Raw genomic sequence first — 20,966 nt, 5'->3', positions numbered from 1 at the left:
ATTTTATAACTCTGACGAAAAATATTCATTTGTTTGTTAGTAGGAGTTTGGATATAGTCTAGATAAACTCTGTTTGATAAAAATAATATTAAGGACCCTTGCAGTGTTGTTGTTTTTATTTTAGAGAAGTTGAATCATTTCATTGAAACTTTTAAGCTGGAAGAACATAAAAGTAGTGAACACCTAGCAAAATGAATGTAAAAATGGAATTTTATAGGTGTCGTTTTGGACTTAGTGATGATGACAATATTTATAATGGTAAGGATGATTTACCTGTATTTAGCACTATAGTTTAATTTTAAACTATAGTTTAAAATTAATTTTTTAATTTAAGAACTATAATTCTTAAAATGTTTTTTCAATTATTTTATTGGGTCCTCATAATACCTCTAGGAGATAGACATGATATGAGAAGAGCTATTGTTATAGTATAGACTTTTAAATAATTCACAGGATAATAGAGTAGATTTTCGACATGTTTACTAGCTAATATCATTTTGATAAGGGAACCAGAATTTAATGTTAATATAATAAATTATGTGCTATTCAACACAGACAGAATGAAGTTTGATTAGGCCAAGTACTTCTTAAATATATACATAGAGAATAGAGAAAGTGTATAATTAGAAATGAGGAAGATGTTTAAGTATAAATGGCAAAGGTATAGAAATCATGACAGAAATTATAATCATAGAAATTAGACTTTGAACCAGACTAAACAAAATTAAATACAGTTTCTTTTACTGCAAGACTTCTCAGAGGCTTTAATAATATTTATTATGAATCTGTAAGAGGTTTACATCTTTTCCAACTTTGTATCTCCAAAGATTTTGGGGCTGTCATCCCAAGGAATATACTTAGGGAATCGCTGAAATTTAAATATTCTGTTATCAAATGTGTTTCTCCTAATTTAGTAAGGTTACATTCATTTAACTGTTGCTTAGTTTAGTTTTGGATAAATTAAATTTTAAAATGATTGAAATTTTGGCTTTTGTTAACTAACTTAAAGCATGTTGTTTATGGTTTATCAGGTAATATCTAACTTACAGCATATTTAGCTATGTTAAAATATATATTAGCCATGATAGCTAAAATAACCTCTCCTGTGAGCTTTTTCTGCCTTTTTAACTGGTCTGTACGTTTTTCCTTTTGGTGTAGGTATGCCCTTATATGTCAGCAATGTTTTTCTCATAATGGCATGGCTTTGAAAGAAGAATTTGAATATATTGGTAAGAATTATTGGGCAGTTAGATCATAAATATTTTACTCTTACATATCTCATTCTTTGCTACTTTCTATGTAATGTCATTTTATTTTAGACTCTGTCTGTGACTGAATATATTGGTCAGGCACATTTACCTTATTTTAGCACATAGAACTAAAACAAAGAAGGCAACTCAGGTTTCTTCCTCATTTAGTGCTTAACCTTTAGGCCAATTATTCTCAGATCTCACTGTTCATCAGAATCACCTAAAGAGCTTTTAAAAATTATTATGCCCAGTTTCCACCTACAAAGAGTCTGACTTAATTGATCTGAGGTGGGGTTCAGGCAATAGCAGTTTTTTGAGTTATGTAGATGATTCTCACGTGCAGCTGCTATTAAAAACTACTATAGGGTGGTGCACCGGTGGCTGAGTGGCAGGATTCTCGCCCGCTGTGCTGAAGACCCAGGTTCGAGAGAGAAAAAATGAACTACTATAATAAACTGATTATGTTTCTGAAATATGACATGCCACATTTTCTTGGATAAATGAGCAAGGTTCTCAATATTCAAAATATCTAATGATTCTGGTGCCTAGAAATGTAATTTCAATAATACATTTAGAACATTATTAATCTTGCTTTACTAAATTAGCTTGCTATGTAACTTGTTATTCCTTTTACTTTAAAATTAGTATTCTAATTCTAATAATAATTAGTATGTTTTAAAATCTGCTTTATAGAACACGTCATAATATTAAGATAATGTGAATTTCACAAGGAATAAATAACTTGTGAAAGGTTTTTGACTATTTGCAAAATTTATCCTGTGAGATATCTGATTCGTCCTTGAACTTCCTTTGGTTTATGGTTTTGTTTACTTTTTAAAATTTTCTGCAGCTTTTCGATGTGCCTACTGTTTTTTCTTGAATCCTGCAAGAAAAACTAGACCTCAGGCCCCAAGACTTCCAGAATTTAGTTTTGAGAAAAGGCAGGCTGCAGAAGGCTCAAGTTCAGTTGGTCCCTTGCCATCACAAAGTGTGCTTCCATCAGAAAGCCAACTCAGTGAAGGTATGAATCTGTTAATTTAAAAGTTTTGTCTCTTAATTTATTCTATTTAACAAAAGCATAATGCTTTTTTCTAGATAGGAATGGATTAATTTATTAGATTGTGCAGCATGCATTTATCAGCTATTTTGATACTGTAACTTCCTGTGTGATTGGTATGAATTGATTCAGTTTTAAAATGAAGCTTATGTTGTGATAAGAAGCATCTACAACAGCTAGGTAAGCATTTTTATGGAGTGATCTCTTCTATTACTGTTGGGATATTTGAGTAGTAATGTTTTCATGGAATTGTTTCTCTCGTTTTTAAAGTTACCTGAGTGAAGCAAGTTATGAGAATTATGAAATAGCTACTCATAAGGGTAAACTTGTAAGATTTATGATTAAGATTGATAAAATAACTTTGTGTCTACTATCTAAATTGGTAGAAATTACCAGAAGGCAGGAATCTGTATTGGAAAGTCATCTTTGCAGTCTTTGGATGATTACATTGATAGGATAATAATTCAGAGGTACAGGATTTAACATTGCTCATGATGAGATGAATATTTTTGATGTGGAATCAACCTTGTTTTAGAGAAACAGAATTTATAAGAATTTATTGGGGTTTAGAATTTATGTTGCAGTTCTGTCTTAGGAATTCTTGAAGCAGTTTCATGAAAATTTGGTCAAGATGAGATGGAAGATCTGACTATAAATTGCTAGTTATTTCTTGCTATGATTGTAGGTTGGGAGTTTTAGTTTTGTTAAGCCAATGGACCTGTTAATTAAGCAACTCTGAATTATGAAGAGTGCTAAAATTATGACACAGACCATGATGTTTTGGTGCAATGCATTTGTAGAAAAAAAATGCTTATTGGATGTTTAGATCGCATAGTTTATTTTCTTAGTTAATACTCCTCCTTTTAATTTCTCATAATTATAATTTACATATATTTGATACCTTCTTTATGAAAGCATTGGGTCTTCCAAAAACTGCTTTAACTGAGAAGTTATTTGAGGTAGTGAACTTTCAGATAGCAGAAGTATGGTATGAGAATTTGAGTATCTTTTTTTAAAATTTTGCATTCTGAAGCACCAATTTAAAATATGTGTGTTGATTTGGGTTTGGTTTTAGGCTTACTAACAAATATCAAAATGAATTTAAATATGGATAGCCATGACAGAGGCCTGTATACTTCGAACACTGAATCAATGCATTCATCTTCTCCAAGTCTGCAACATCTGCTCCAAACACAATGTTGAATTTTTTCTTTTGCTTGAGTCATACTCTGAGCTGCGTGCTGTCACATGCAAACCATCTGCCTTGACAAAGCAACTTCTTGGAACTGAAAATTAAAGTATTTTCATACTGAAGATGCCTAGAAGAAAAATTGAAGTCCATTCCATGAATAAACTTTATTATGAAACTGAAAGTGAATGTTTGAAAACTGATAGCCACAAAATAAAAATCTTGCTAGTGAGTCCCATGCTTTATATCTTCTGCTAAGGTCAAGATGGATAGTTAGCCATCAACACCCAGCTGTACCTTTCCTTCTTATCTAATTTAGGAGGAAAAATACCCCAGATGCCTCACTTTCTTTCTGAAATCTCCGGAATGAAGTATAACTGGCTCAATCTCAACCCTAATAAGGTAATGTTAATAGGTGAAGACAAAACTTGAGGCAGAGTCTAATAATACCGTAATGCTAGAACCTGGAGAACAATTCCATTTGGTCTAAGGTAGTCTCTAGAGTGGTAGCCTTTTCATAATACTTCTCTTTGGTGTCATCAAAATGGCTATGAGCACGTTTTTCATCTTTGGCATTCCAGAAGGCTGAAACTTTTTTTGGAGACTGCTATCTTAACACCATGATGCACAGTTACTAATTCCAAACTGGATTCCTTTAGTAAATGACTTGGGAGTATTTCTGATGAACAGATGAAGGCTGCATTTGTTTTGAACCCCCGTGGCATACCCCATGATTAATTTGAACTCTTAAGTAAGAGCATATCATCTCGATCATCTCTCTGTACTAACAGCCAAAATAATTTTAAGGGCTTATATTTCTGATTTCTAGATTCTTGAATGATATAAAAACTTCAAGTCTGAAAAATAAGTTTCCCGCTTAAATTTTATATATTTTTAAGTACTGAAATAGCTGTTTGGTAGCAGTAGGAATTGCAAAGATTATGTGATAGAACCAAAAAGTTACTTTCTTCTATTCAAACTTCTCTTTCAATAAATACTCAGTAACCATTTATATGAATAATCTAGAATTAATAGAAGCAACAGTTTTTCTTAACCTCTGATGCAAGGCTTTGAAATTAAATTTTGTTTGGATTCTGATACTGGAAGTTTTGTGTTGAGGGTGAGATGTAAGGCTTTTAAAATTTTTGGACCGCTCTTTAGAACATGTGGAATCTTGGAGTTTTCATCAAACAAGGAGACCTAGAAGAATTTCTCCCAGTAATTGCTCATTTGAATTCCTAGAATTTTTTTTCTAGAACTGTGTTTCCAGATGCTTTGGTATAGACTATTAGAGAAACACAAGTAACTGGGAGATGGATTGTCTTTTTATCTGAGAGCACATAATATATAGTATGCCAGAGTAAAGAAGTACTTTTAGATCCCTCTGTTTCTTTTCTGGTTAAATGAGTAATACAGTGATACTTAAATCTTTGCCAAGTCACATTTAAGTGGTTTATCAGTTTTGCCTTTTTTTAAAATATGATTTTCAAAATGCCTGATATATAACATTATTTTTGCTAGATGTAGCAATCATTAGGGTGCTATGTTTCTACATTGTAAGTATACTAGTCCAGTGATTTTTTTACTAGCATGTTTAAAACCATTAATATTTTGCTTTCACTGCTCTTTTATTCAACTGGAAATAACTTGCTAATAACAAAACTCATCTAATCAACATTACCAAAAATTGCATATAAGATTTATATAAGGTGAGATTATTTGGGTAATCTGATTTCTATTCTTCCCTTCCTTTCTTTCAAGCAAAATATTTGTTACCAATAGGCTGTGTTGAACTAGAGAAAATTCTGTTTTTAGTACTGTTTATTATGATGCCCTAGGAAGTTGGGTTATTTGGCAATGTAAATTTTTTTGAAATCTGTTTGCCAGATCCAGAAAGCTTGTTTCTTGATATTTAATTATTTGCAGCTTACCCAAATATAAGCTTGCCTATCTATGTTTTTACATGTTTACTTTAGACAGAGAGATCTTTTGGCCTTCTTATTTCCCTTTTCTAAAACATCTTTACATAATACTTCAGTTTTAGAACATTGCTTAGATGAAACCCTTACTTGTCCAATTGATTTGTTAAACCAATGGTAAATGATTAAACAGTATTGTATGTGTTGAATACCGGTTACTTTCTCATGGTTGTAATTTAAGTGAATTTTATTAATTGAGCCATTAGGTTGGGTTGGGATGAAATGAATGTCTTTGTACCTTAAATATAAATTGACTTAAGTATAAAAGACAGGAAAATCTTGTAAAAACTATCCTTTTAAAACCTGTGAGTTCAAAGACAGATTGTCAATTTTAATTTAACAAAGTTCCTTTGAGTAAGTTTTATAGTCTGCACATGTAGTGGCAAACATTTTTTGTTTTTGTTACGTAAAAGAGAAGAAAAATTAAGAATCAAACTAAATTCACCAAAATATGGAGGTTTTTCAAGAGCTTAGTATAGATAGAAGCATATGGTAGTACATATTGAAGTAATTTTCCTATGGAAATACATGAAGTTGTTTTGTAAACTCTTCTTTAATTTTCTTCCAAAATTATTATTTCAAGAGGTAGAATAAAAACTTAATGGTAAGGTGATGTTATTACATATCTTTTGCTTGTGTGTGATTTATAGGTGAGGCAGTGGTATTCATTTTATAGTTATACTCAGTTTTATGAGATTGAGTTGACTAGCTGAGGCTTTACTCATACAACTGGAAGCCAATTGTTACTATTTGATAGAAAGATATCTCTCTTTCAAGTAAGGGGATAAGATTGGCATGAGGGGAAAGAGATAAATTCCATGGATTGGTTTTTGTTTTATCACATTACAGTATATTGCTTTCTTGGCATTACAAATGCTAAATTCTGTTTTTAAAGGTTTTTCTTATAGATGGAATTAGGTCATTTAGGTAACTTTGTTTTATATTTTAGTCTCAAAATGGTGCTGTGCAGGGAAGAGTAGATCCGTTTAACTAGTGTGAACACAAGGTCTTGTTTCTCTTTTAGCATTTTATACCTAAATGTAAACAGTTTCTGAAATGTGTTTTGTACTGCCAAGCTATTTTAAACTACAATTTCATAGGAAAAATGTACTGGTTTTATTAGAATAGATAAATGATGCTCTCCCATAGAAATAAATCAAGTACTTCTGGAATATATTAAATGATTTTATTTATAAGCTCTGTGGTTTAGAATTGCTAATAAGTAATTCTCTGATTTACAATAATTATTTACAATAATTAGTATTGTACACCAAGGTCATTTAGGACTTGTTTGGATAATGTCTCACAAAATGGCATTGGCTTCTAAACAATAAATACTGATCTCATTTAGATTAACTGATGTCTGCATTATAGGCATCATGTCAATACCAAGTATTTGTAGTTACTTCTATTAAAGTGTACTATTCTGCAAATTAACCTGGGGGAAGAAAATTAGTCAAAGGCTTTTTGATTGTTTTAAAGTTCTACCCATCATTTCACTAATTTTTTATTCTTCCATGTATTCACCAAAATACAATACAGTATTGGCTGGCAAACTTTGTGTATCATGTTGCTTTCTAATTTTGATAACACATGGTTCACTGGCATTTCTTTGACTTCATGTGTTATTATTTTGGTTTGTTAATGCTGCCAGAAATGCAATATACCATAAATGGGTTGGCTTTTATAAAGGGAATTTATTAAATTACAAGTTTGCAGTTCTAAGGGTACAAAAATGTCTAAGAAAAAGATACCTTGACTCAAGAAAGGCCAAACTGGGAAGGCATGTGACTGGTATCTGCTGGTCCTTTGGCTTCTGGTTTCAAACAGTTTCCCCAGGTGTGTTTTCTTTCTACATCTCCAAAAGTCTCTGTCTCTGTTGGCTCTGAAGTTTTTTCTGAAAGGTTCCCCCTTAAAGGATTCCAGTAAGCATATTAAGACCCACCTTGAATGAGCAGAGACACATCTCCATGGGATCCACCTAGTCAAAAGGTCCAACCCACAATAGGTCTGCCCCACAAGTGTGGATTAAGATTGAAAGAACATGGTTTTTCCTGGGGTACGCAATGATCTCAAACCAGCACAATTATAGACATTTAAAATCTTTTTATATTAAGAGTTTCCCTATGAACCCCAGACTTTAAAAAAGTAAATTGGTTTTGACTAGTAGTGTATGTTTCTGAAAATAATAGCATAACAGACTTTTAGTATGGCTTGAACTTTGTCACCTCTCCTATTTTATTACAGTATTGAGACAATCTGTCAGACAGAATATAACAAACTTTGTGGGCCTATGATCATTTTTTTAAACTTTTTTTATTAATTAAACAAAATTAAACAAAACATTAAGATATCATTCCATTCTATATATACAACCAGTAATTCTTAATATCATCACCTAGTTGCATATTCATTATTTCTTAGAACATTTGCATCAATTTAGAAAAAGAAATAAAAAGACAACAGAAAAAGAAATGAAATGATAACAGAGAAAAAAAAGATTATAGATACCATACCCCTTACCCCTCGCTTTCATTTACCACTAGCATTTCAAACTAAATTTAACGTTTGTTCCCACTATTATTTATTTTTATTCATATGTTCTACTCTTCTGTTGATATAGTAGCTAAAAGGAGCATCAGACACAAGGTTTTCACATTCACAGAGTCTCATTGTGAAAGCTATATCATTGTTCAATCATCATCAAGAAACATGGCTACTGGAACACAGCTCTACATTTTCAGGCAGTTCCCTCCAGCCTCTCTGCTACGTCTTGAACAACAAGGTGATATCTGCTTAATGCATAAGAATAGCCTCCAGGATAACCTCTTGACTCTGTTTGGAATCTCTCAGCCATTGCCACTTTGTCTCATTTCACTCTTCCCCCTTTGGTCGAGAAGGTTCTCTCAATCCCTTGATGTTAATTCTCAGCTCATTCTAGGGTTTTTCTCAGTCCCTTGATGCTGAGTCTCAGCTCATTCCAGGGTCTCTGTCCCACGTTGCCAGGAAGGTCCACACCCCTGGGAGTCATGTCCCACGCAGAGAGGGGGAGGGTGGTGAGACTGCTCGTCATGTTGGCTGGAGAGAGAGGCCACATCTGAGCAACAAAAGAGGCTCTCTTGGGGGTGACTCTTTTTTTTTTTGAACTCTAATCCCTTTTTTTTTATTAATTAAAAAAAGAATTAACAAAACAATTAGAAATCATTCCAATCTACATGTACAATCAGTAATTCTTAATAACATCACAGTTGCATATTCATCATTTCTTAGTACATTTGCATCGATTTAGAAAAAGAAATAAAAAGACAACAGAATAAGAATTAAAACAATAATAGAAAGAAAAAAAAACAAAAAAAACAAAAACAAAAAACCTATACCTCATGTGCAGCTTCATTCAGTGTTTTAACATAATTGCATTACAATTGGGTAGTATTGTGCTGTCCATTTCTGAGTTTTTATATCCAGTCCCGTTGTACAGTCTGTATCCCTTCATCTCCAATTATCCCTTCTCTTTTTTTTTTTTTTAATTAACGGAAAAAAAGAAATTAACCCAACATTTAGAAATCATACCATTCTATATATGCAATCATTAATTCTTAACATCATCACATAGATGCATGATCATCATTTCTTAGTACATTTGCATTGGTTTAGAAGAACTAGCAACATAACTGAAAAAGATATAGAATGTTAATATAGAGAAAAAAAATAAAAGTAATAATAGTAAAATCAAAACAAAACAAAACAAAAACCTATAGCTCAGATGCAGCTTCATTCAGTGTTTTAACATGATTACTTTATAATTAGGTATTATTGTGCTGTCCATTTTTGAGTTTTTGTATCTAGTCCTGTTGCACAGTCTGTATCCCTTCAGCTTCAATTACCCATTGTCTTACCCTGTTTCTAACTCCTGCTGAACTCTGTTACCAATGACATATTTCAAGTTTATTCTCGAATGTCCGTTCACATCAGTGGGACCATACAGTATTTGTCCTTTAGTTTTTGGCTGGATTCACTCAGCATAATATTCTCTAGGTCCATCCATGTTATTACATGGTTCATGAGTTTATCTTGTCTTAAAGCTGCATAATATTCCATCGTACGTATATACCACAGTTTGTTTAGCCACTCTTCTGTTGATGGAGATTTTGGCTGTTTCCATCTCTTTGCAATTGTAAATAATGCTGCTATAAACATTGGTGTGCAAATGTCCATTTGTGTCTTTGCCCTTAAGTCCTTTGAGTAGATACCCAGCAATGGTATTGCTGGGTCGTATGGCAATTCTATATTCAGCTTTTTGAGGAACCGCCAAACTGCCTTCCACAGTGGTTGCACCCTTTGACATTCCCACCAACAGTGGATAAGTGTGCCTCTTTCTCCGCATCCTCTCCAGCACTTGTCATTTTCTGTTTTGTTGATAATGGCCATTCTGGTGGGTGTGAGATGATATCTCATTGTGGTTTTGATTTGCATTTCTCTAATGGCCAGGGACATTGAGCATCTCTTCATGTGCCTCTTGGCCATCCGTATTTCCTCTTCTGAGAGGTGTCTGTTCAAGTCTTTTTCCCATTTTGTAATTGGGTTGGCTGTCTTTTTGTTGTTGAGATGAACAATCTCTTTATAAATTCTGGATACTAGACCTTTATCTGATATATCATTTCCAAATATTGTCTCCCATTGTGAAGGCTGTCTTTCTACTTTCTTGATGAAGTTCTTTGATGCACAAAAGTGTTTAATTTTGAGGAGTTCCCATTTATTTATTTCCTTCTTCAGTGCTCTTGCTTTAGGTTTAAGGTCCATAAAACCGCCTCCAGTTGTAAGATCCATAAGATATCTCCCAACATTTTCCTCTAACTGTTTTATGGTCTTAGACCTAATGTTTAGATCTTTGATCCATTTTGAGTTAACTTTTGTATAGGGTGTGAGACATGGGTCTTCTTTCATTCTTTTGCATATGGATATCCAGTTCTCTAGGCACCATTTATTGAAGAGACTGCTCTGTCCCAAGTGAGTTGGCTTGACTGCCTTATCAAAGATCAAATGTCCATAGATGAGAGGGTCTATATCTGAGCACTCTATTCGATTCCATTGGTCGATATATCTATCTTTATGCCAATACCATGCTGTTTTGACCACTGTGGCTTCATAATATGCCTTAAAGTCAGGCAGCGCGAGACCTCCAGCTTCATTTTTTTTCCTCAAGATGTTTTTAGCAATTCGGGGCACCCTGCCCTTCCAGATAAATTTGCTTATTGGTTTTTCTATTTCTGAAAAATACGTTGTTGGGATTTTGATTGGTATTGCATTGAATCTGTAAATCAATTTAGGTAGGATTGACATCTTAACTATATTTAGTCTTCCAATCCATGAGCACGGTATGCCCTTCCATCTATTTAGGTCTTCTGTGATTTCTTTTAGCAGTTTTTTGTAGTTTTCTTTATATAGGTTTTTTGTCTCTTTAGTTAAATTTATTCCTAGGTATTTTATTCTTTTAGTTGCAATTGTAAATGGGATTCGTTTCTTGATTTGGGGGTGACTCTTAGGCCTAAATTTTAAGTAGACTTGACCTATCCTTTGTGGGGTTAAGTTTCATATGAACAAACCCCAAGACTGGGGGCTCAGCCTGTAGCTTTGGTTGTCCACACTGCTTGTGAGAATATCAAGAATTCAACTTGGGGAAGTTGAATTTCTCCCCATTGTCACCATTCCCCAAAGGGGGCTTGCAAATACTTTTCCAGTCACTGATCAAATCACTCTGGGATCCATCGGGGCATCACTCTGGACAAACCAACAAAATCTCATGTCCTACCTGAGATTCCAAGTACTTATGACATTCAATCAAGCTATCTATGTGAGTTATATTAGGAAATGCTCTAGTCAAAATATAAATTTTGTAACAAATAAACATTTTTTGCTTTAGTCTCACACATAAGGTGACATTTTAAAGTATTAATTATCAACTATTTTCAGCACCCTGCAATAATGACATTCCTTTGTTCTTCCTCATACAAAAACATTTTTAAAATTTGTGCATTATACATTTCACTATTATTATACACTCTAGGCATTCCTAGATTATACCATCTCGATCTTTACCATCTATCTTTCTTTCTGATTTCATTTATGTCCCCAGCCCTCCTCCCTCTATCATTCTCACATGCAGCTTCATTCAGTGTTTTAACATAATTACATTACAGTTAGGTAGTATTGTGCTGTCCATTTCTGAGTTTTTATATTCAGTCCTATTGCACAATCTGTATCCCTTCAGCTCCAATTACCTGATATCTCACCCTATTTCTATCTCCCGATGGTCTCTGTTACCAAGGAAATATTCCAAGTTTATTCACTAATGTCAGTTCATATCAGTGAGACCATACAGTATTTGTCCTTTTGTTTCTGGCTAATCACACTCAGCATAATGTCCTTTAGATCCATTCATGTTGTTACATACTTCATAACTTTATTCTGTCTTACAGCTGCATAATATTCCATATTATGTAAATGTCACAGTTTGTTTAGTCAACTGTCTGTTGATGGACATTTTGGCTGCTTCCATCTCTTGGTAATTGTTAATAATGCTGCTATAAACATTGGTGTGTAAATGTCCATTTGTGTCCTTGGCCTCATGTCCTTTGAGTAGAGACAGCATATAGATGGGTCCTGTTTTTTAATCCATTCTGCCAGACTATGTCTTTTGATTGGAGAGTTTAATCCATTAATATTCAGTGTTATTACTGCATGGGTAGTACTTTTGTCTACTATTTTGCCTTCTGAATTTTATATGTCATATCTAATTTTCCTTCTTTTTACCTTTACTCATAGTCTTCCTTTCTACACTCTTCTCCACACCTCTCTCTTCTGTCATCGTATCTGTCTCTAGTGATCCCTTTAGTATTTCTTGCAGAGCTGGTCTCTTGGTCACAAATTCTCTCAGTGATTTTTTGTCTGAAAATGTTTTAATTTCTCCCTCATTTTTGAAGGACAATTTTGCTGGATATAGAATTCTTGGTTGGCAGTTTTTTTCTTTTAATAATTTAAATATATTATCCCACTGTCTTGCCTCCATGGTTTCTGCTGAGAGATCTCCGCATAGTCTTATTGGGCTTCCCTTGTATGTGATGGATTGCTTTTCTCTTGCTGCTTTCAAGATCCTCTCTTTCTCTTTGACCTCTGACATTCTGATTATTAAATATCTTGGAGTATGTCTATTTAGATCTATTCTCTTTGGGGTATGCTGCACTTCTTGGATCTGTAATTTTAAGTCTTCCATAAGAGTTGGGAAATTTTCAGTGATAATTTCCTCCATTAGTTTTTCTCCTCCTTTTCCCTTCTCTTCTCCTTCTGGGACACCCACAACACGTATATTAGTGCGCTTCATATTGTCTTTCAATTCCCTGAGTCCCTGCTCATATTTTTCCATTTTTTTTCCTATAGTTTCTGTTTCTTGTCGAATTTCAGATGTTCTGTCCCCCAGTTTTGAAATCCTATGTTCTGTCTTTCAAAATCTACCATTGTAGGTTTCCATTGTTTTTTTTCATCTCTTCTACTCTGTCTTTCATTCCCATAAGTTCTGTGATTTGTTTTTTCAGACTTTCAGTTTCTTCTTTTTGTTCTTTCTTTGCCTTCTCTATATCCTCCCTCAATTCATTGATTTGGTTTTTGATGAGGTTTTCCATGTCTGTTCGTACATTCTGAATTAATTGTTTCAGCTCCTGTATGTCATTTGAATTGCTGGTTTGTTCCTTTGACTGGGCCATATCTTCAATTTTCCTAGTGTGATTTGTTATTTTTTGCTGGCGTCTGGGCATTTAATTACCTTAATTAGTTTATTCTGGAGATTGCTTTCACTTCTTTTATCTACGGTTTTCTTGCTGGATGAATTTGTTGTCTATCTGTTCTTTGACATTCCGTTCAGCTTTATCTGGACCTTTAGCTTAAATTTTGTTTAACAGAGGAGAATTTTTCAGTTCTTGTTTTCTTGTTTCTTGCCCTGCTTGTATGGTGCCTTTTCCCCCACACACACTTAGGAGGGTCTACTTAGATATTATATACCCCAGCCAGATTTTCCCAGACCAAACTGGCCTCCTATCAGGAAGAAAGAGTCACCTGCGTCGGTTTTCCCTGAGGGTGAGACCCAGCAGGTTGAAAGACTTTCCTGTGAAGTCTCTGGACTCTCTTTTTCTAATCCTGCCCTGTGTGTGTTGCTTGTCTGCCTGCAGGTCCCACCAGCATAAGATGATGCGGTACCTTTAACTTTGGCAGACTCTCCCTGCTGGGGGTGTGGTGGAGACAGAGGAGAGGTTGTAGGCTGGCTTTAATGGCTTCAAATTACCAAGCCCTGGGGTCTGAATTCCTTGATGGTGGAATTCCACCTGAGTTGGGCTTCACCCCTCCGCTGGGGAAGGTACAGGCTCCAGATAAGCCCCCCAAAGAGCTCACTTCTGCCTATGCCTGGGGCATTGCAGCCTGAAAAGTCCTGCCACTGTATCCAGAGGCAGTCAAGCCTTTGTAGATACACAGCCACAAAAACCTCTGTTTCCTTCTTTTTTCTCCCCCTTTTTCTGTCAGTCCTGCCCCCTTGGTGCCGGGGCAAAAATGAGCAACTGCTTTGATCAGGTTCACCTAAGCTGGGGGCCTATTTTTAATAGTCAGAATTTTTTAATTAGTTCCACAATTGGTGTTTGATTGTGCCCAGTCCCTGCTGCTGGTAAAGTCCTTTCCTTTCCCCTCTGGGAAGCGGCCTGTGGGGGAGGGGTGCTGGCCGCCACAGCTTTGGTTCTGGAGGGTGCTCGCAGCTGGTCCAGCTGGTCCAGACAGGAATACGCTGTGTGTCTGGTCACTATCATGGCTCCAGGAGCTGTTCTGTACTGTTTCTGGTTATTTAGTAGCTGTTCTGGAGGACGAACTAAAACGCGCACGTTGTTAAGCCGCCATCTTGACCCAGAAGTCCCCCCTATAATCATTTAAACAAGTTTATTGGTGAGCAGAGCCTTTGTTTCTGAAGTGTTTTTTTTTTTTAATGTGGCTTCATTGGTTTGTTTCAGAAGGCAAAATTCTACTCTGTGTAAATTCTGTGAGCATAGAATTACAAACGGTTGGTGATTCCTGAAATTTTCCATTGAAGAACTTGCTTGTCCTTGTTGCAGAAATGATCTGTACATGTCAGTAGAGTTTCAGGTATACTTTCTGCTTTCCATTATGGACTGAAACTTATAAATAGCAAAACTTGAATGGCCTATACCTTTTCCACTTTGGATTCTTTTTTTAAACTTTTTTTATTGTATAATACAGCATATATACAAAGAAAGAAAAAAGCAATAGTTTTCAAAGCATTCTTCAACAAGTAGTTACAGGACAGATCTCAGAGTTTGTTATGGGCTACCATACCATCGTTATAGATTTTTCCTTCTAGCTGCTCCAGAACATTGTAGACTAGAAGGAATAAGTATTTTTTATCATCAAATTGACTTTTTATCTTTTTTGTGAAAAATAGCATATATACAAGAAAGCAATAAATTTCAAAGCACAGTGCAACAATTAGTTGTAGAACAGATTTCAGAGTTTGGTATGGGTTACAGTTCCACAATTTTAGATTTTTACTTCTAGCTGCTCTAAAATGCTAGACACTAAAAGAAATATCAGTATAATGATTCAGCAATCATACTCGTTTGTTAAACGCTGCCTTCTCTGTATAACTCCACTTTCACCTTTGATCTTTCTCCCACTCTTTAGGGGTATTTGGGCTATGCCCATTCTAACTTTTTCTTGTTGGAAGGGATGTCAATAATATGGGTTAGGGAGATGGAACTAGCTTGTGCTCTGGAGAGGCTGGCCCCTCTAGCCACCTTAGACTTTTATAAGATTACAAGGGGTGCAGCAATGACATTTTTAGTTCCATATTAAGGTACACATATCAAATATTTTGATTTCTGACCATTCCTCACTACTTTCCTGATCATGTGAAATTTTTATATGGTAAAACCTGTCCTTAACTGTGGAATTTGGGCTTTTATTTTATATGTGAAGAAGGGAAAGGAGATTGTAATTCTGTAAACCAGAGCCCAAGGTATCTATATAAGGAAATAACTTTTTAAATATTTTTAAAGTCTTGGCATAGAGTCTGTGATATATGGATCATTTGTTTTTATTACTTATGGTATGGTAAAACCGTGGATTTGTAAGACTTCCATGTTAACATGAGTAAATATAACCATTAATTTCTTTTCTTTTCCTTTTTTTTTCAAAACTCTGCCTATACTATATGAGGTAATTAAAACTTTTTACTAATGAAGACTGACCTTCCCTGCAGAATTTTTTTGAATATAGTAGCATTTATCGTATATCATAAGGTGTCATCTATGAGAGTGGGAAAATCTGCTTTTTTGTTTGGCTGATGTGGTTTATCCAAATTTCTCCTATTTATTACAAAAACAAAACAAAAAGCCACCTCAAGACTAGATTTTTATCTTTAATTTGGAAATTGAGTGGCTCAAAGCTTGTCTCCTGGTGTCCCTCCACCATCCGTTTCTTTAAACTTTAAAGAATTAAAGGGAGTATCTTTAATAAAATTGTTATTAAGTTGTTAAGGGAATTAAACTTACTAAAACTCAAACAGTTAAAGTTTAAAGAAAGTAAATTCTCAGGTACCGACTAAAACCCTTACCTAGCTTCTGCTGTGAAGAGAGGGGACAAAAGACCCTTTTCTCTCCCTACCATTCTAGCATGTAGCATATTCTGAGGCAAGGGCTTCAAGACTAAGGGCTTTTCTTGCAGAGGGTGAGTGGACGTTTGTCATACCTTTAGGGTCTTAACTTCCCCAGTCCTTGTACATCAGTGTGAGAAATAGTACCCTGTACACACATACAAATTTACATATACAAACACACACACACAGAGGGGGAGGGAGAGAGGAGAGAGAGAGAGAGAGAGAAGTATTTGCTGCTAACAGGGTTGTCTGAGCTTGAAAGAGGCGGTTCCTTCGGGAAACAATCTGAGGGTTAACGTATTTGCTTTATTTGCTGGGTTATTTCATAACATAATTCTGTTGGAACTTTGGTTTTTGAACATTCAGATTTTAAATGTGTTTTTAGGAACTATTTTGTATGAAAATATGGAGAGGTGAAGTTTGGTTACAAGTTGTCTCTCCCAAATTGTTTTTTTTCCTTCATTCTCACCAACTCATATATATTATACTATATGGAATTATATGTTTTAAAATACTTTAAGGAAAATATCAAGCCAGTCTACTATTTCTTTGTATGTGTGTGTGTCTGTATGTGTTTATTTTTTTTGCCTGATTTAGCAATTTTAACTTTGGGTATTCCTAAAGTATTGTATCTTTATCTTTTCAGAATCTTTAGAAGAACAAAATATTCTTGATAACAGTACAGTGCAGACAGATGACAAAATATCACTTACAGAGCAGGCAGACCAAGTGATTGAAAAAGCATCTGTCACAGAGGAACCAGAGGAGAAACAAGAAGACACCGAGAATGAGGAAACCTCAATGAATGAAGCCAAATCGATAGTTTCCAGTGTTGATTTTATTCCAAATCCTGAACCAAGTGAAGAATCTTTGATGATAAAGGAGTGAATGCTTCCACGTGCCTTCAACTGGATATTTATAGTCTTGTTAATGCAGTTATTGCTTTTTGGGTGGTGTTTTTTTCCTCTAAGGATATGCTTTTAATTTGAGTTCAGATTGCCTGGCTATTTCAACGTGTCAAGGTTGTATCTACATGAGTATTAAAATTAAAAGCAAATGATATCAGTAAAATAACATCCTTTTTGAATTAAAAAAAAAACCAATACTATTGTAGACAGCTTTTAGATATTTTTTGTTTATTCTAAAAGTAAGCAGGCATGATAGACTTCTTGTTTTACAAATATTTGACCTGTAAATATCCATTTTGACATAGGAAGAACTTTGGCTAGGAATAAGTTCTCTAATAGTGTTTGACTTAAGGAATGGAACTCAATTAAGATATTGAACTCTTCATCATTAAAAATTGATAGAATTTTAACTCTTTGCTAGGATGGGGTAGAAAGAGTATCTATTTAGGCATTTGCATTAAGCAGTATAGAGGTTGTAACTACATAGGCATTGGTATGAATTCTCAATAAGAATGCAATTGAACAGTCTAATGCAGTGTTTCTTTTTTATTTCATTTATTTTGCAGCTAGGCCAAAGGTACATGATGTATATAATTAGCTTATGTTTACATATTAACAAATAGGAATTATCTCTGCACTTGACTGTACTTGAATTCTGAGCATTATTTATTTATACTTGTAAAATAATGATGATATAGAAGTAAATTTTGTGCTCTTGGATGTGTTTTGTTAAGGAAAATAAAGTTGATCTGGCAGCAGTTTCTTTTTTTAAAATAAGTAGACTTCTTCAATTTGCAGAATGACTTGGATGCCAAAATCTTAGTAGGAAGAACTCACAATATGAACACCTACAGACTCTGCCTGGAATAAATTACATTGCTTATATGCCAATTTATTACCTTTCAAATTCAAAGAAACAAAGACATTTAGAGGCTCTAATTAGAGGTTAGGTTTTTCTGATTCAGGAACACCTTAGGCAATTTGTCAACTTGGAGAGGCAAATATAAATCATGAGATTAGGCACTTAGTTGCTGATAGTCCACTGGATTTGATAAGTTTGCTATGGATTATCTGAGAAAAAAATTTGAGAATAATAATTTTTGGAACTCAGCTACAACATAGCTGTCTTTTATAGCTTCCTTTTATTTCTCTTCTCCATTATTAAAAAAAATTAAATTATGCCAAAGAGAGGACTATATACAAATGATGTGTGGCTAAAATTTCTAAGATGTACACGGTTTATTAAAATTGAATAAAGCATTTCTTTATCATTAAAAATTCATCTTTATGGAAAAATTAATCTGTATGACTTAATATCTTGTAGTTGACAGGTATTTAGAAAGAACCCAATCTGTTAATAGTCTGAAGCATCATGGTTTAGTTACCAGAGTTTGGTGTATATAGAATTGAATTCCAGCTCTGCAGTCTTGGGCAAGTCAACCAACCTCTCTGAGACTGTTTTCTTATAATGAGAAGGATAGTACCTGCTTTTCAGAGTATTTGGAGGATTAAAAATAAATTGTGTAATGTGCCTAGCTCACAGCCTGATAATTAATAGATGAACGGTAGCATTTGTTATTGATATCCTTATGAAATACGAGAGGGCCATAAATTCTTCTTTCTAGAGATAAGGAAATCAAAAAATAAAAGGAGCATATAATTCAGCTGCTCTCAATCGAGGCAATTCTACATTAACTTATAGTGCTCTAGTGACTTCTCTATCATAGGTATGTGCGTGTATATATATATATAATATATATATATATATTAGTTTCATTTCTGCTATTATTGGTCAATATACATTTTATTAACACCTTGCAGGATCACCTTGTTATAAAACCTTCAAATTCTGGTGTACATTACTTGAAAATGAGGAGGATCTCAGAGAAATATAATAATATAGAATCATGCAGATATTATAAGAAATATCTTTAAAAGATATAGAGGAAGGTTAAAAAGGGGGGTTAGTAAAATTAATGCAACATGTAACATGCTGTAATGGAATGATACCTCTTAAAAGAGGAAAATTTATTCTGATATTGTTGTAATAAATTGGTTGAAAGAGGAGCAAAATGTCTTATTCCTGATTAAGGCTAGTCTGAGGAAAATCATACTATCAGGTTCTATTAGCCAGAGTGATCTTAGCTTCCCTAGCTAGTAATGTTCAAAGGGTTGCCATCTGAACTCTACCCCTGCGCCTTTGGAATGGTTTACAAATGTGGTCTGGATTCTGTCTTTCCATTCCTCAATCATTGTGCTGTAGCCACATGGACCTCCTTTCACTTCCCTGATCATACTAGTCTGTTTCTGCCTAAGTATCAACTTAAATTTTTCCTCCTCATACAGATATGCCTTCCCGAGCTCCCTATCTAAAGCTGGCCTCTGCCTTTTACTCTCTATCTTGTCATTCTATCTCTATACTCATTTGCCATCACAGTTGTAAATATTTTATTTGTTTACTTATTTACTGTACCTTTTACACAACATAAAGTCTGCGTGTGCAAGGACCTTAATTTGTTTTATTCACCTCTGTATCTCTAGTACCTAGCACAATGTCTGACACATTTATTATATGAATGAATAACTTTGCTGTGAAAACTCTTCAGTCCTTAACTTATTTCAGTATGTGCCAGCACTGACATTATTGAGCCCTCCTTCTTGTTTGGGTTATAGAAAAAAGAACTGACGTGTGGAGAGAATAACCAACTAACTCAAAGTTGTACATCTAAACAAGTGGAAAATAAGGTATTTGAATTTAGCCAGAACTCAGATCTCAACTTCTAATGCAGGATGCTTCCTACTGAACCACTAATTTACACTGCCTCTTAATTTTTGGCGTTAGAGTTTAAGATTACTTAAATAAAAGTAACCGTCTTAAAACTTTTTTCTTACAATATTACTTAACAATGTTAACAATGCTGGGTTCTGTGTACAAATCAGTTAAATGATCAAAGAATGAAGATAATTTGTGGAATTATGGATAACTTCTAAAACAATCGTGGAGAGCAGAGGTACTTTAGAAAATTGAAAGAAACTAATATAGTAACTTCAATCCATTGTATAATTTTAGAAGAGATCTAGTTAAAGCTTATAAACTCCTCAGGAGCCATTAAAAATAATTCAAATACTTAAGTAAAGATGAAACAAGATAAGATGGTTGTGAATTGATGATCTGCTACGTCTCCCAGTTTTGTAATTTGACTAGTTTCAAAATTATTAAAGATCTAATTATATTAACTATACTCTGGTTAATAGTAAACATATTCAGACTGAATTTAGACAAATACATAAGTATAGGAAAGTGCGTTTGTTAGAATAAAAGCATAAGAATAAAAAGAATACAGAATTAAATCATTAAGTTGCATTAGTCCATAGATTATTAATTTGTCTTAGCCTAATTTCTCCTCAGAAAGTAATCTACATTTTTAACTTAAGTAGTTCTTAGAAATGCCTTTTTTTAAAAAAAATGCTGAATTTACTAGATGTTACTAGCTCCTCCACTTTTACCATTATCAGTTTGCTTTGGTGAAACTTAGATTTCATTTATAATATTGCATTCTTTATCCTCCAGAGATCCTGTTTTATGTGGTTTAATTTATATTACTCTTGGACTTTAGGAGAAGAACACACTTCCACTTATACAGTTTCATATTTGCTGCTTTTTAAAACCTAGATTTTCTGCTTTGTGCATTTTTTCCTAGTTTTTTATAAAAGCATTTTTATTTTCCATTTTTCCTTTTGCAGCAAAATTTCATAGAAGAATGGAGGTGCTTTGGGAAGATTAAAAAGTATTCTCAAAAATCTCCCTCATAAATTAGATTTTTAAGTTTGTATTCCAGGATTTTGTGAGAATAGGCCACATTTTCAGCTGCTGAACA

At 34.1% G+C, this 20,966-nt stretch overlaps 1 protein-coding gene across 21 annotated transcripts in view; it reads left to right on the top strand.

Moving 5' to 3' along the window:
- LNPK (lunapark, ER junction formation factor) overlaps positions 1 to 19,161 on the top strand; it is a 174,876-nt gene extending 155,715 nt beyond the window's left edge. For 19 of the 21 annotated variants that reach the window (XM_077154230.1, XM_077154232.1, XM_077154223.1 and 16 more), the window contains 3 exons: positions 1,159 to 1,229; positions 2,101 to 2,271; positions 16,827 to 19,161. In XM_077154230.1, the coding sequence (XP_077010345.1) occupies positions 1,159 to 1,229; positions 2,101 to 2,271; positions 16,827 to 17,068 (484 nt within the window). In that variant the 3' untranslated portion in view covers positions 17,069 to 19,161. Of the gene's footprint in view, positions 1 to 1,158; positions 1,230 to 2,100; positions 2,272 to 3,382; positions 3,725 to 3,815; positions 3,899 to 16,826 lie in introns of those variants that run through there. The other 2 variants (XR_013172872.1, XM_077154239.1) reach the window with 2 other exon arrangements.
- Positions 19,162 to 20,966: the final 1,805 nt, after the last annotated feature.

The sequence above is a fragment of the Tamandua tetradactyla genome, chromosome 3 (assembly GCF_023851605.1).
Source record: "Tamandua tetradactyla isolate mTamTet1 chromosome 3, mTamTet1.pri, whole genome shotgun sequence".
NCBI lineage: Eukaryota > Metazoa > Chordata > Mammalia > Pilosa > Myrmecophagidae > Tamandua > Tamandua tetradactyla.
This window is presented reverse-complemented; position numbering and strand designations above follow the sequence as displayed.